General features: G+C 46.4%; 2 protein-coding genes across 3 annotated transcripts in view; one reads left to right on the top strand and one right to left on the bottom strand.

Annotated features, from left to right (window-relative positions):
- The window catches only part of immp2l (inner mitochondrial membrane peptidase subunit 2), a 117,388-nt gene that overhangs the window by 23,174 nt on the left and 79,195 nt on the right, over positions 1 to 15,019 (bottom strand). The gene's annotated exons all lie outside the window — the stretch shown is intronic.
- lrrn3a (leucine rich repeat neuronal 3a) lies at positions 11,319 to 13,473 on the top strand. The gene has a single exon (XM_041938825.1). The coding sequence runs from the start codon at positions 11,319 to 11,321 to the stop codon at positions 13,422 to 13,424; it is 2,106 nt and encodes a 701-aa protein (XP_041794759.1). The 3' UTR covers positions 13,425 to 13,473.

Here is a 15,019-nt window from a genome sequence, read left to right as displayed (position 1 = left end):
TGTGTGTGTGTGTCGGGAGGACTGCGGTAGTCCTTGAGCGCTGTGGCGGCTCAGCCTGCAGCTGTGACAGCTGACGGGAATAGGAAAGCGGGGCTGGGGGTTTGTGTCGCAGGTTTTCAGAGTGTGTGAGGAGGCTGCAGCTCCTCAGGTCGGCCTCCTGTCCGTCAGTCTGCTTCACACACGGTCGGCGTCGGTGTCACTCTACAGGTTCGTCCCCTGGAGTCAGACAGACCGTGAAGATGGACTTTTCTGCCGGGGAGGGGGCCTTTTAATCTTTATCAGGCAGGTCAAAGCGAGGAGAGGCAGGATTCAGAAGTCCGGGGATCACAGTAAAGTCCCTGAGGACACCGAGCCGTCAGGATGCTGCTGGAGTCCGGGCAGGATTCAGGCCACAGCATCAGCTACAGGGAAAGATGTTCCCACCGCTGCCTGCCTAATTTACCAGAACCTCCGTCTCCCTCCTCCTCCTCCTCCTCCTCCTCCTCCTCCTGTATTTAAGCCTCGCTCATATTAACAGCAGCGCACTGAGGCATCTTTAAGCTCAGCACGTTTCCACCGCGGCTGGATGGGGGGCTGGATGAGTAACGGGGGTCTCCTGACGGTGAACATGCAGCGGCGGCGGTGACCGTGGACCCTTCAGGACGCGGTCCTGTCTGGAGCACCACAAGAAACCCGTCAGCGTCCGTCCTTCATCTTCATCACACGATTACTCAGAGAGCTGACAGGCAGCACAGACAACACGGCCCGTTATTTGAACTGAACTGACGATACAGGAGGAATTAGTGCTAAGTTAATTATTTATTAATAATACAGTTTCCTCCGGATGTTCTCTGCCCGAATGAGACACAATTCACAGTTTGCTCGTGTTCATTCCAGGTAGCTTCAGAGCGATGAGGCAAACGAGAGGTTAAACATGTAAAACCTCCTCATTCCCTGCCGTCTTTTACTTTCTGCGTCTCTTTTTCCTGCACAGAGAACAAAACTTCACCGTTTCATGCTACAGGAAGTTGGAGCCGCCGCTGAAGTCATGAGTCCAACCAGAATGTAACCACGTTCTCCAGGATTTAAATATTTCTATTTTCTGCTTCTTAGTACTTTCACTACATGTTTCAGATTTAACTACAGCAGGAAGCAGTTAACGTTCCTACAGAATTAAAGTACTGCTCACGTGTTCATGCATCAGTGATGATATGATGATATATCACTGATCAGTCAGAGCATCAAATCTGAACACAGGACTTTTACTTGTAATGGAGTATTGTTTCTACTTGCTTACTCCCACCCCAGAAAAACTAGCTGGACCATTAAAATGATGCATTTGTCTGAATATCTGACATTTTTGTCCTATTGTAGGTTAATTTCTCATTTTAAAACTGCTGTATATTCCATGTTTTCTAGTTCATCGACATGATACTTGAAAAGCTGATTTCACTGCCAGGGAAACATTCTGGTGGGAGAATAGTTACACTGATGCTTGGTTTGTTTTTGCATATTTCACTTTATTTAGCACAAAAATGTCCAGTTTAAAGACAGTGAGTTTGCTATCCACCTTTTAAAAAGCTGCTATGTGTAACTTTAAACTCTAAAACAGAAACCGCTGCTCAGGTCTCCATATTCTCCTTTAAGTACAGAGGAGGCGGCCTTTGTACTCTACAGCTCTGGCTTGAAGAGAGACCAGACTACTTCCTGATCCTGATCATGTCTTGGAGCCTTTTTTCTTTGCTATTAAAATTAAATATATTTGCTGAAGGTTTATCTAACAATAAGTTTCATGTTCGGTTTTGTTTTTGAAAAAGCAGATTTCCTACATTTCTTAAACGGATGCTTGAGGGACAATTAGTGGGAAAACAAATACAGTCTGGAATAAACTGTGATAGAAACTCATTTGTCATCTAAATAATTCTGTGTGGCAGTCTGCACCACCACCTCCAGAAAAAACACAAAGTCTCCATCTTAGCAGTGAGGCCATTGGATCAGAGTATTGCCAAATGCTTCAAACGTCATTAAAAATACATAATGAAATATAATTTAATCGACCTTAGCTCACTGACCAAAACCACCTTTCCCCCAAATCCCAAAAGAGACCCTATAACACCTTCAGACTAATGATTAAAGGTTAAAAAATGGATCAGAACTGGATATTTTTTCCCTCTTCCACACATTTGCCAAAACCTGGTGCCTACATTACCCACAATGCATTGCAGACTGTGTGCCATGCTAGTAGCCTGTAGCCTGCAGTCAGCTTCTCCACACTAACTAACATTTGTTCAGTCTGTATCAGACTTCAGACTTTTCACAGCTTCGCCTTTAACTTTGAAGACAAAAAGACTCAAACATGTCGTCAATGACCGCAAAAAGAAACGTGAAGGGGTTCCTGGTGGTCTAAGAAGCACACCACGTGTACACCACGTCTGGTTCAATCTGGCCGCGGTCTGCACAGTGATTTATATTAAACTTCATCTGGAGTTTTGTAGAATCGTTCAGTGTGTGTTTCTTTTCTGCCATGAAGGTTGAAAATAATTTCCTCATGTTTGTTTAATAAGAACTAAAGTGTGTGTGTGAGTCCAGTGAGTGTGTGTGTGCATGCAGCGTGTGTGTGCAGTGAATGTGTGTGTGCGTGCAGTGAGTAAGTGTGTGTGCGTGCAGTGTGTGTGCAGTGTGAGCGCATGTGTGCAGTGAGTGCATGTGTGCAGTGAGTGTGTGTGTTCAGTGTGTGTACAGTGTGTGTGTGTATGTGTGTGCAGTGTGTGTGCAGTGAGTGTGTGTGTGCAGTGTGTGTGTGTGCAGTGAGTGTGCGTGTACAGTGTGTGTGCAGTGTGAGTGCATGTGTGCAGTGAGTGTGTGTGTGCAGTGTGTGTACAGTGTGTGTGTGTATGCAGTGTGTGTGCAGTGAGTGTGCGTGCAGTGAGTGTGTGTGTACAGTGTGTGTGTGCGTGCAGTGTGTGGGCAGTGTGTGTGTGTGTTTGTGTGTGCGCAGTGAGTGTGTGTGCACAGTGTATGTACAGTGTGTATGTGTGCAGTGAGTGTGTGCGTGCAGTGTGCGGGCAGTGTGTGTGTGTGTGTGTGTGTGTGTGTGTGTGCAGTGAGTGTGTGTGCACAGTGTATGTACAGTGTGTGTGTGTGCAGTGAGTGTGTGTGTGTGTGTACAGTGTGTGTGTGCAGTGAGTGTGTGTGTGCAGTGTGTGTGTGCAGTGAGTGTGTGTGTGCAGTGTGTGTGTGTGTGTGTGCAGTGTGTATGCAGTGTGTGTACAGTGTGTGTGTGTGTGTGTGTGTGTGCGTCAGGGTAATTAACAGTGTCCTGGCTTCTGATTAAAGAGAGAAGTGTGACTCATGGGAGTGGAGGCTAAGTGTGAATCGTAATGCTGGTCATGCTAACAGGGAGCATGTGTGGGGGGAGGAGGGAGCAAACCGGCGGACTCACGGACTCACATGGGACCGGTTTAATGGTAAATCAATGGCCGAGGGAGGGAGGGGGAGCTTGAATGTAGAAATGTTGATCTTATCTCGTGTTGTGGCGTCGGTTTCGTGCCAATAACAGCGAGTGAGATGAATGAGAGCAGAGCGAGAGGGAGGGAACAGAGAGACAGCAGGAACACTGTGTTCTGCTCTCGGCTCGGCTTTCTGCTGGAAACTTCAGCCCTTCATGACCATTCTCATCAGTCATTGATTAGAAATAATGTCGTGTGGTGGTATTGATCCAAAGAGGTAAAATCTAATCCACGTTCTCACATTTTCCTCGGTTTTCACTCCCTGTATTTAGAGGCTTTATGTTTTATATTCAGTCGTGGAAAGTAACTAAGTACATTTACTTAAGTACTTTATGGTAGATCAGTAATCTAAAATACTATGGGGAAATTAATGATGATGTGTTATTGTCATAAAGAGAAGACTTCATGGATCCCTGAAGGGAAATTCACAAAGGCTGTTCTTACCACAGACGCTCCACTGTCCCGCTGATGTTACAGACAGTGAACTAACCACAGACGCTCCACCGTCCCGCTGATGTTACAGACAGTGAACTAACCACGGACGCTCCACCGTCCTGCTGATGTTACAGACAGTGAACTAACCACGGACGCTCCACCGTCCTGCTGATGTTACAGACAGTGAACTAACCACAGACGCTCCACCGTCCCGCTGATGTTACAGACAGTGAACTAACCACAGACGCTCCACTGTCCCGCTGATGTTACAGACAGTGAACTAACCACGGACGCTCCACCGTCCTGCTGATGTTACAGACAGTGAACTAACCACAGACGTTCCACTGTCCCGCTGATGTTACAGACAGTGAACTAACCACGGACGCTCCACCGTCCTGCTGATGTTACAGACAGTGAACTAACCACAGACGCTCCACTGTCCTGCTGATGTTACAGACAGCGAACTAACCATGGACGATCAACCGTCCTGCTGATGTTACAGATAGTGAACTAACCACGTTGATGTTAGAGTGTTGTCACAATATAAAACTGGAACGTTAAGTCTGTATGTAAAGAAAAGGAAAGTTTCCCTGGCTTGCAGAAATAATGCCAACATGTATTCTGGTCTCAGCTGGTGCAGACGCTCTTCACTGGGATTCAGGCAGATAACATGATGGATGGATTTTTAGATGAAAATCTCGTCTGGAGCAGCTTTGATGGCGCTTTAGAAATAAGTTGGGCTGAAGTTTTTGCTGCATGAAGTGTCCTTGAGAGGTAAAAGCACATGAGCTCAGGCTTTTTTCTCTCTTTGTTGATAGCGCAAAGGAAAAATCCAGTTTTCTCTTGCCAACAGAGGGTCAGAGGTCCGAGATGAGGGGTCAGAACGGCAGACAGAGCTGGTGGGTGTTCAGTGTGTTGCTCAAAGGTTCTTTCTTTGGTAGGTGGAGGGGTTGAAGGACAGCAGCGTGCCGTCCGGGGTCAAACTGAGATTTCCAGCTGACTCTAATGAAAAACAAAAAGTGGGCAGCTAATAAACATCAGTGAGTATCTGTTGGTCATTACACCGTCTGTCTGCGGGGGGGGGGGGGGGGGGGGGGGGGTTATCAAGAAGAAAGGTCAGATACATCTGAGCCACAGACACGTGTTGATTACAGACAAACTCTGAAGTCCACAGTTCAGCCTGAAAACACGCAGTCATCTGATTTACAAGCTAACGCTCTAACAGCTAATCTTAATCAACACATTACATTACTCCATCATCCTCAGTCCTGAAGCATCATTAGATTCATGATGATTTGATCTTTGTATTATTATCATCATTCTGACGCTGTCATTCTGACTGTGACCACTGTTTGACTGCTGCAGGAGCATGGGTTGGTCGGGGGGTTGTAACGGTGCAGAAACAGTAGCTTTGGTTTTATATGTCCAGGTTTTGGGATATTTGTTCCCCAGCATCTCAGAGGAGGTGGAGGAGGAGGTCGCGGTGGATGGATGGGTCAAACGGAGACCGCTGTTTGTGTCCTGTGGGACATCGCTGTATGTTCGGAAGTTTTCTTTGTTTACGTGTCATGAACGTAACTTGACCTTCATATGTAACTGAGTACTAGGAGCTGTTTTGGTGGCTAAACCAGATCCAACCTTTGACGATGTGTTTGTGTGGTTCTACATGGATCAGTTTGTCATTCAGGTATGAGGGAGTGTTGCCTTTAAAAGAATCGTTTGAGACTTTGGGAAATACTCTTATTCACCTTCTGGTGGACAGTTACATAAGAAGACTGATAGCGCTCTCATGTGTGTCCGTTAAATAAACGAGCACCTCGACAGCTCACCAATGAACATCTGTCCAGAAACTTAAGCGTAAAAATGACAATTTGTCATTTTAATGAGAGATTTCTTGGCGGGGGCTGTTACGTCAAATAACCTGCCGTAAAACTGTCAATCAGCGTTTTTACACTTAGAATTTGTCGGGATTAAATGAAGCAGATAGATGTGGTCAGTGTCCACTTCAGAAAGCACCAATTAAAGCACAATAAAGTGTTGTGGTGCATGACAGTCGTTCTCAAAGGTTTCCCGCTCGAAGCAACTCGACTGTCATGAAAACAGTTCTGCTTTTTCTCCTGAAAAGTCGTTTTCATCCAGTAAACCGCTGAACTCCACTTGTTTCATTTAGTCACGATTTTTCACATCAACGATGTTGCTTGAGATCAGTGGAAGCATCCCGGTCGCCCGAGGCAACGACACATAGCGTGCAATCACAATGATGTGATTCCAGACATTAGCCACATGTCGTCTCCTTCTCTGTCAACCCCATCAAGTCAATAAAGGTTGAAATGCAAAAACCACTGAAATGGACACTTAAAAGTCCTGGAAACAAACTGCTTGAGGTGTCGCTATAAAACACAAACCATAGTTCCTGGCAGATCTTTGAATCATCCCGCCCCTTCTATCTGACAGCCCATTGGCTCAAACTGGCTTCAGCATGGATTACATCACATTAACGAGGTAATCACACCTTTAACAATCTGCGCGGTTACTGTTTCCATTCTCCAAATGTTTTTGCTCAATAAAAAAAAGCACTGTGACATTTTCTGAGAGGGTTTTGACGGAGTTTTAACATCTCCAGAGGTTGAACAGTGTCCTCCATTTGTGATCCATCAGTTACAATAACAGCATGAAGACTAGCCCAAGTCCAGGGTTTGCATGTGACGACAGTTAGCGGCAGGCTCTCGGTGGCTATGAGTGTCAGTGAGTGCTGAATAAAACATGTCGGATGGGAGCACTTTATGAGACGTCTGCCTCTTAAGGACGGCGGCGCCCTCGGCCTCTCTGGCTGCCGTATAAGAAACAGAACACGCAGCACTAAAAACGTGCTCAGGTCTGCAGCCCTGAGGTTCAGCAGGGATGTAGGTCATATACTGGATTCTGAAATACTTTCATCAACAACAGCAGATCGTTCCTCTCTGTGCGCTGCTGGCAGAGTGCGAGGAAAAGCTCAAACCAAATCCTTCTTCTCCGGGCGGCGAAGGAGGAGGAGACGACAACCTTTGAGGTCAGCGCCGTTTGACGCAGCTCAGGACGACCATGATGCCTGTTAGTTTAGTTTAGACTCTGGGTTTTGTTTGAGCAGAGCGAGGTTAACGTTTCAAGCTAACTCCTGGACAGATTGTCGTCTGCAGAGAACGATGAAGGAAAAGAGATGGAGGGAATAATGACCGGCCTCAAACTGGACGCTGTGGCGACGTGTTGTGAGTGTCAAAGAATCAATCCTTCGCTCCTCATCATGAAAGCTTCGTCATGTACAACGACTCGCCTGCTAACTGGACAACAGGTGAACCATCCGCTGCTCTCTGATGACACTCATTCAGGCCGGAATGAGGATCCGTCTACTTTTAGGTTCAGTCTTTGTATTTTTTTATTGTTTGTTACGAAAATGAAATTTATTTTAATCCTGAAGACTGAAAGCAAACATTCCTTCTCTTGACTTGAGGCCTGAAATAAGAGCAGGAAGAAGCCTCAGGTACTTTTCCTGTGGCCTCAAAGTAATTCATCTGGATTTTTAACTTCACTTCAAGGAAATCCTCCTTCTATTGAGTTAATGAAACCAGAACAAATTACACTGTCTTTAATACAAGAGAAATCCACGACTTGGATGTAAACAAGGCGAATCTGTGTTGGTGCGTTCGTGGTCCCGACAAATACCAAACACCAGCTTTATGTTCCGGCTGTCCGTGTTCTGAAGATAAGCTTATTACATCAAAGCTGAAATAAACCTGAAGTGTTAGCCTAAAGTGTTAAGTGTCAGTTTTCCACAGAAGAGTTAAAATCACTGGAGGCTGCTAACAAAAGGAGGACGAGGCCTCGGTGTCGCGGCAGAGCTGGATGATAGAAGCTGAGTGAAACTACTGATGCCTTTCAGGACATATTGGTCCTCCGGCTGTTTGCTCTCTGAATCACTGCCACCAATTATGCTATTATATTATATTATAAATTATATTTGTCACTGCGGTCTACAAGGAGAGACCGTCATCCTGAAATTTAGATACGAACCTGCGTCTCACTTACATGAAATTGGCTTTTGAGTAAAAAAAAAAAAAAAGCTCACAGAATCACCACATAGCTCATCCAACATAACTCACAGCATCGTGAAAGTCAGCCATTACTGTGTGGGTGTGTGTGTGTGTGTGTGTGTGTGTGAGAAGTCACTACAGGCTGTGATTGTTAAGTAATAAGAGGGAAATGAGTGTGCGAGCATGGCGGAAGCAAACAGGAGAAATTAAATTAGCGCCCGGCAGCGTCTCCTGAGAGCTCGCTCTCCAGCCCAAAGAGAAAACATCCACGATTAAACGCTCCGTCTCACATTCAGAGCACGCTCACCTCATTAGCATATAGGTTGTTTTCGTTGTTACCTAAATACTTTAGAGAAATGTGTTGTTTCCGTCTTCACATTCACATAAAACTGTGACACAGCACAGCCGCTTCCTCCTGTCTCTGGATGGACGGGGGCCTGCAGGGCTCACAATGAGCTGCATAAGAACAAAACAATGAGGAATGATCGCAAGTGGAAGAGAGCCGTGTCCACTGAGGAAGACAACACGCCAATGCAGATGAAGACACCAAACGATCCATTATCACATCATTGCATACTGACGGCAGGAAGACTCTCTGCTAGAAACACTGATCTGAGAGACAGACAGAGAGAGAGAGGGACAGAGGGAGAGAGAGAGACAGAGAGAGACAGACAGAGACAGAGAGAGAGAGACAGACAGACAGAGAGAGAGACAGAGGGAGAGACAGAGAGACAGACAGAGACACAGACAGAGAGAGAGAGACAGAGGAAGAGACAGAGAGACAGACAGAGACACAGACAGAGAGAGAGAGACAGAGGGAGAGACAGAGGGAGAGACAGAGACAGAGAGAGAGACAAAGAGAGACAGAGAGATATTTATTTTATATATATATATTTTATTTTCTCTATATTTACCATCATTTTTTTTTATTATTTAACTGTGTGTCTATCTGTGACACATGAATATAAATTCATCATTTTCATTAAATATTATTATTGTTAATTATCTATTTAATGTACATATTTGTATATATCTGTTGTGTTTATGTTTTTGCTCGGTTACTTTTGTTGTTGTTTGTAACGGCTTTGGATGTATTGTTCATCTACAGTCCTGCCAATAAAGATTATTGAAATTGAAATTGACAGAGAGAGACACAGGGAGAGAGAGACAGAGACAGAGAGAGAGACACACAGAGAGAAAGAGAGAGAGAGACACACACAGAGAGAGGCAGAGACAGACAGACAGACAGAGACAGACAGACAGACAGAGGGACAGATAGAGGGTTAAAATGTTGTTGTTCCCAGTTAAAAAATGCTCCACTACAACTCTTGCGTTAAAAATGATAGAATTCAAAGTAAAGAAGTATGAATACTGGATTTGGGTGAAAACCACTTTTCAAACCGTTTAATTGTGTGAGAACAGTCGTCTGTCGCTGCCTTACAGAACAACGGATCAATACGATGACAGGCAGAATGAGGAGGACTGGTCGTTGTGGTTGCAGGCAGAGCGCCGATAAATCCACTGTGAATGTACGAGTCTATACATCGTTCTGACTTGTAAAGCTGGTGGAAGTAGTCAAATCTGTAACTTAAGTAAAGCTGTAATTACCAAAATAACACTTCAAGGATGACCTGGATATCTGATACAAGTTTTTTTGTCAACACTTAAAATGAACCAACAGCGAATGAAAGCATTGTGTGTGTAACCAAACCCTGAAACCTCGTCTACCTCCAGACTATTAAAGCAGCATAAAGGAGCCACACTGGTGCACTGGAGCAACATCAGTCAGTACCAGAGATCCTGTCCTGCTCATGAAACGTGTATTAATCCACATCTGAAAGTAGCCCCCAACAAATGCATCATTTCCTCCAGTTTGAGTCACGTCTGATAAAAACCAGCTGATTTAGGGAGTCTTAAAAAAAAAAAAAAACTGTTGCTTCTGGTCTTTTTTTTGTGATTTGTCAATAAGAAAAAAAAATAAAAAATACATATTAGCACCGACTTTATCCCTTAAATAGAAACATTTAAGTATATGTATGCGAAAACTGTCATAAAATACATTGTACTCAAGTAAAAGTACTTAATTTACCGTCCGGCTTTGAGAAAGAGAGGGAGAGGGGGATGAAGTGAGAGAGGAACTGCAAACCTGTGCAGACAAACTGCCATAAACAAGCTAATGTATGCATGAAGTGTCAGAGCTCGTCTTCATCAGCAGCCGGCTGCTCCAGACTTCACCGACAGCTTCATCTACTGTCGTACACTCAGCTGTGGCTTCTGCTCTCAAGGTCACAAATTAATCAAAACATCGATATGTGCAGTCGACGTAGGCAAAGCCCGCCGCGGACCTGTCACCCGCACCAACAACATTGATTCAGCGCCTCATGAATTATGCAAAACGCGGCCGAGAAGACCGGCAGCGAGCTCGTACCGCAGATATTTCTGGTGGATCTACAACTCCTTGAGGTTGTGTGTGTCAGCTGCAGCAAACTGTCTGCTTGTTGTTGTGTGCGGGTGATGTGTAAGTGCGTGCAGGTGCGCTGTTCGCTGCAGAAGACAGTTCAGGGGACGGAGAGGCTCCGTTAATTACAGCACGCTGGAAAAAATGGGAATTTGCGAGGCATCGCCTCTTGGATCAACACACATTTGAGCATCATCTCAGAGCTCCGACTTTTCTAGGACACTTTCTTTTCACTGCTTTGACTGAAAAGGCAATAAAAAATATCCCGTCGCCCTTCAGCCATGTAAAGAGACTCACAAGTGCCGTTTTTGGTTTCAAACCTGTCAAAAAAAATCTACATAAGGTCAAGTTAATCATAACTTACTCTTCCAACGGTGCGAGGAAAGCGATAAAATCAAATGAGGCTGAAAAGAGTTAATACGTCTCAATAATCCTAAATGTCAATATGCCTTCATCACTCAGCAGCACCGTGTTTTACTGGTCTTTTTTCTCTCCTTTCTCCCCAGATGGAAACTGACACCGGTAACAGCCACGGAGGAAAATGATGATGGAAGCCAGAGCGATTCGTTCCCAGCTGGAGCCGCGGCATTCCTCAACCGCCCCTCTGCCGCGCAGCGCCGCTCCCTGAAGGGTACATCGACCTTGACATATCGCAGCGTGTATGACAACCCGGCACGGACCGAACCGAAAGGTCGCCTCTCTTTGCCAAAAGCCGGAAGACAACAGGGCCGAAGCTTCGGGGAGCAGGCGTCAGCAGGAATCCACTCTGTCCTGCTGCAGTAACAAATGAGCTTTTATTTGTGAAGTTAACAGCGCTAACGGCTGACTCCATAAGGGCCAATTACAGGCTGAAGGGAATACGGGGCCAAGATGAAGGAGACGGCAGTTGTGGCTTGTTTTCTGGCTGAGCTGTCTCTGGCTGCTTTTGTTCTGGCCTCTGAGGGGGCTGCTCATTGCCCTGCACTGTGTCAATGTGAGATACGACCCTGGTTCTCACCCAGTTCTGTTTACGCCGAGGCTGCCACTGTGGACTGCAATGACCTGGGCCTCTCAGTGCTGCCGGAGAGACTACCCTCAGAAACACAGGTGCTGCTGCTGCAGACAAACAACATTGTTAATGTGGAGAAGACTTTGGATTACTTGGCCAACATCACTGAAATCGACTTGTCTCAGAACAACATTTCCTCGGTGAGCCATGTTTGTCTGGGGTCTCTCCCCCAGCTGCTGTCACTTCACATGGAGGAGAACTGGATTCAGGAGCTAGCTGACAGCTGCCTTGCTTCCCTGCCCAATCTCCAGGAGTTCTACATAAACCACAACCTTATAGTCTCCATTAGCCCCGGAGCCTTCCAGGGCCTGAGCAGGCTGACGAGGCTCCATCTTAATTCTAATCGATTGACAAGCATCAACAGCCAGTGGTTCCAGCATCTCCCCAACTTGGAGATACTGATGCTGGGAGAGAACCCCATCCTGGAGCTGTCAGACATCAACTTCAAACCTCTCGCTAACCTCCGGAGCCTGGTGCTTGCCAAGATGAATTTGACTGAAATTCCAGATAACGCTCTGGTTGGCCTCGAGAATTTGGAGAGCATCTCATTTTTTGACAACTTGCTCAGTCGAGTGCCCCGAGCTGCACTGATGAGAGTCCAGAACCTGAAGTTTCTGGATTTGAATAAGAATCCCATTGAGAGGATCCAGAGAGGTGACTTCATAGACATGCTGCATCTCAAGGAGCTCGGCATCAACAGCATGCCCGAGCTTGTATCCATTGACGGTTTTGCCCTAAACAACCTGCCAGAGCTGACAAAAATCGAGGCCACGAACAATCCCCGGCTGTCCTACATCCACCCCAGGGCCTTCCACAAGCTCCCCCGGCTGGAGACTCTGATGCTAAACAGCAACGCTCTGAGCGCACTCCACAGCGGCACCGTGGAGTCCCTGCCCAACCTGCGAGAGGTCAGTCTGCACAGTAATCCTATCCGCTGCGACTGTGTGATCCGCTGGGTCAACATGAACAGGACAGCACTGCGCTTGATGGAGCCCGACTCCCTGTTCTGTGTGGAGCCTCCGGAGTACCAAGGCCAGCGCGTCCGACAGGTGCATTTCAGGGAGATGACAGAGATCTGCCTCCCTCTGATTTCACCTGGGAGCCTCCCGGATCAGGTTGAAGTTAATAAAGGGACATCCGTGTCACTGCACTGCAGAGCGTTCGGAGAACCGGAACCTGAGATCTACTGGGTGACACCATCGGGTGACAGGGTCCTACCTGGGAGCGTATCCGATAAGTACTACATGCACCCCGAGGGAAGCTTTGACATATACGACGCCACAGAGCAGGAAGCTGGCTCGTACACTTGCATCGCCCACAACCTCGTCGGAGCAGACCTCAAGACTGTGACTGTCGTGGTGGACAGATACAGTTCCCAGCCTTTAAAGCAACCTTTACATGTATATATCACATCTGTCCAGACTCGTTCTGTTACGGTTTCCTGGGAGAGCACGGGTGGCTCGGTATCACAACTACATTGGTCTGTTTTAGCTGATGGCGGTCGCCTCTTGATGCCCCTGAAAGCCCGGCTTCCTGCTGATGTCAAAGAGTACCGCATCAAACAGCTGAAGCCTTCCACTCGTTACAAGGTTTGCGTTGAGGTCACTGCAGTGCCGCCTCAGTACGGCAGGGACTGTGTCAACGTGACCACAAAGGAGGCAGTGGTCCGAAGGGACAAAACCGAGAGCTGGGACAGGCTGGTGATGGCTGCTTGTGCTGTGGTTTTTATTGTGATTGCCTTGGCTTGCTCCGTCATCTATACGTCTCTGTACAGCCAAGTGATCTACAGGAAACTGATGGCAGACCCGGCTGAAACACTTCTGATTCACAGCTCTCATTCCTCCTCCTCTACTTCCTTCCTGGAATTTGGTTTGTCTGGGGTCAAGGTGAGGGCAACTGCAATAGACTTACAGGACGACTCTATGTGAGAAATGTCTTTGGGATTAAGTGAAGATAAAGAGTGATGGACACTGGACAAGGTAATCTATGTGCCCTCTTTTCAGCTATTGATGGGACATTTTGCACTGGAACTCAGCTGGGTGGCATCAGAGGGAAATTCATTCAGATTTATGTAACTGGCTAAAAGCAGAGACTGTTTTGTATTTCAAACTTGTGTCATAAGAAGCTTAATCAGGCAGATATCTTGACTATAATCTACATGGCTACTGGTCATTCATGCAGTGCAACCAGAGTAAAGCACAGCGCAGGAACTATTCTGTCTTTAAATACCATGTTGAGATGGCTTCGATGTCTGCAAAAAGCATTTTCCTTGCTGTGTTACATTAAACGGCGGCGCCAAGCGGAGATAGTTTATAACGGCAGAATGAAAACCTGTTAGTCCGGTGTACAATAAAAGTGACTCTAATGTAAACAGTTTTAAGAACAAACACATTTTTCATTAAACCTGTGTGATGTTTTATAACTACAATCTTTTCTCGTCAAATCTGGACATTTTCTGCAATGTTTTGAGCCACAGAAAACCCACGAAATGCAAAATATGAGTTTGTGTGGATGAAGCTCACGACTTGTGAGCTCTGCGGTGGACGAACACGATCCCAGCAGCCGCCCTTCGAGCCAGACGCTCTAACGCTGTTAGGGAAAGGTAAGGCAATCTCAAACAGCGTGATGAGGGCGTGTGATGGTTTGTTTCTGTGTGTGTGTGTGTGGGCCTGTGTGCATATTCCTTAATGGGTGTGTGTCTAAAGTGTGAGGACATCGGCAAACCCATTGACTTTGAATTGCATTATATTCTCTTTCATTAAAAATCCAATATGGATTCCCAACACAAACCTCAGCGAGGTGATGAATCGACGTCACGCGCAAACTGATGGGAGGCATTTATCAGCGAGGCTCAGTCATAGATCAACCGAGTTTCAGCACCTTGGACAGGGCTTTTAGAGCGCGGCCATTTGTCACCGCCACAGCAGCTAAAATATGACCCATTAGAGGCAGGTAGTGAACAGGTCAGCAAGAACGCGGCGCCCAAACCGTCCCCTTCCCCGTGTGACCCTGGAGAGACGCCGCAGCGTCGCAGGAACAGCTCAGCAACTATTGGGCTTGTTCGCCAAGTGCCTCGCATTGAGATGGCGCTGATGTTACTGTGCTCTCCTGTGCACCCGGGCCCGGGTTCATTACAGAGTCTGCACTTCAGACTGTTCCAGGCATTTAGAGGAGCAGCTGAACGAGAAAGTAAGGATTAAATAAAGGGGATGACAGGTTGTTTCTGAGGCTTTTCATTTTCCTGTGCTTCCTCACCTGTGCTGCTGGGTTCAACTCTGGTTCATCCCTGCTGGGGGGAGTGAAAAACCTGTCAATGTGCAGTCCTCACAGCAAAACAAAATGAAACCAGGATTAGCTCATTCCTTTTTAAACTCACTCATGATATAAAAAAAAATGCTGATACACAGCCAAGAGAAAAATGAGCGATCGCTCACTGCTGATGTGTTGCGGCAGATCCAAGGGGAACGTCTTCAACAGGAATAGATTTCACGCAGCTTCCACACCAAATGGCAGGTTGAGTTAA

This window comes from Chelmon rostratus, chromosome 6, assembly GCF_017976325.1.
Source record: "Chelmon rostratus isolate fCheRos1 chromosome 6, fCheRos1.pri, whole genome shotgun sequence".
NCBI lineage: Eukaryota > Metazoa > Chordata > Actinopteri > Chaetodontiformes > Chaetodontidae > Chelmon > Chelmon rostratus.
The sequence above is the reverse complement of the archived record's forward strand: the minus strand, read 5'-3'. Positions and strand labels throughout refer to the sequence as shown.

Excerpts from the sequence above, each read along its gene's own strand:
- lrrn3a (XM_041938825.1), top strand. The coding sequence starts at position 11,319 with ATGAAGGAGACGGCAGTTGTGGCTTGTTTTCTGGCTGAGCTGTCTCTG.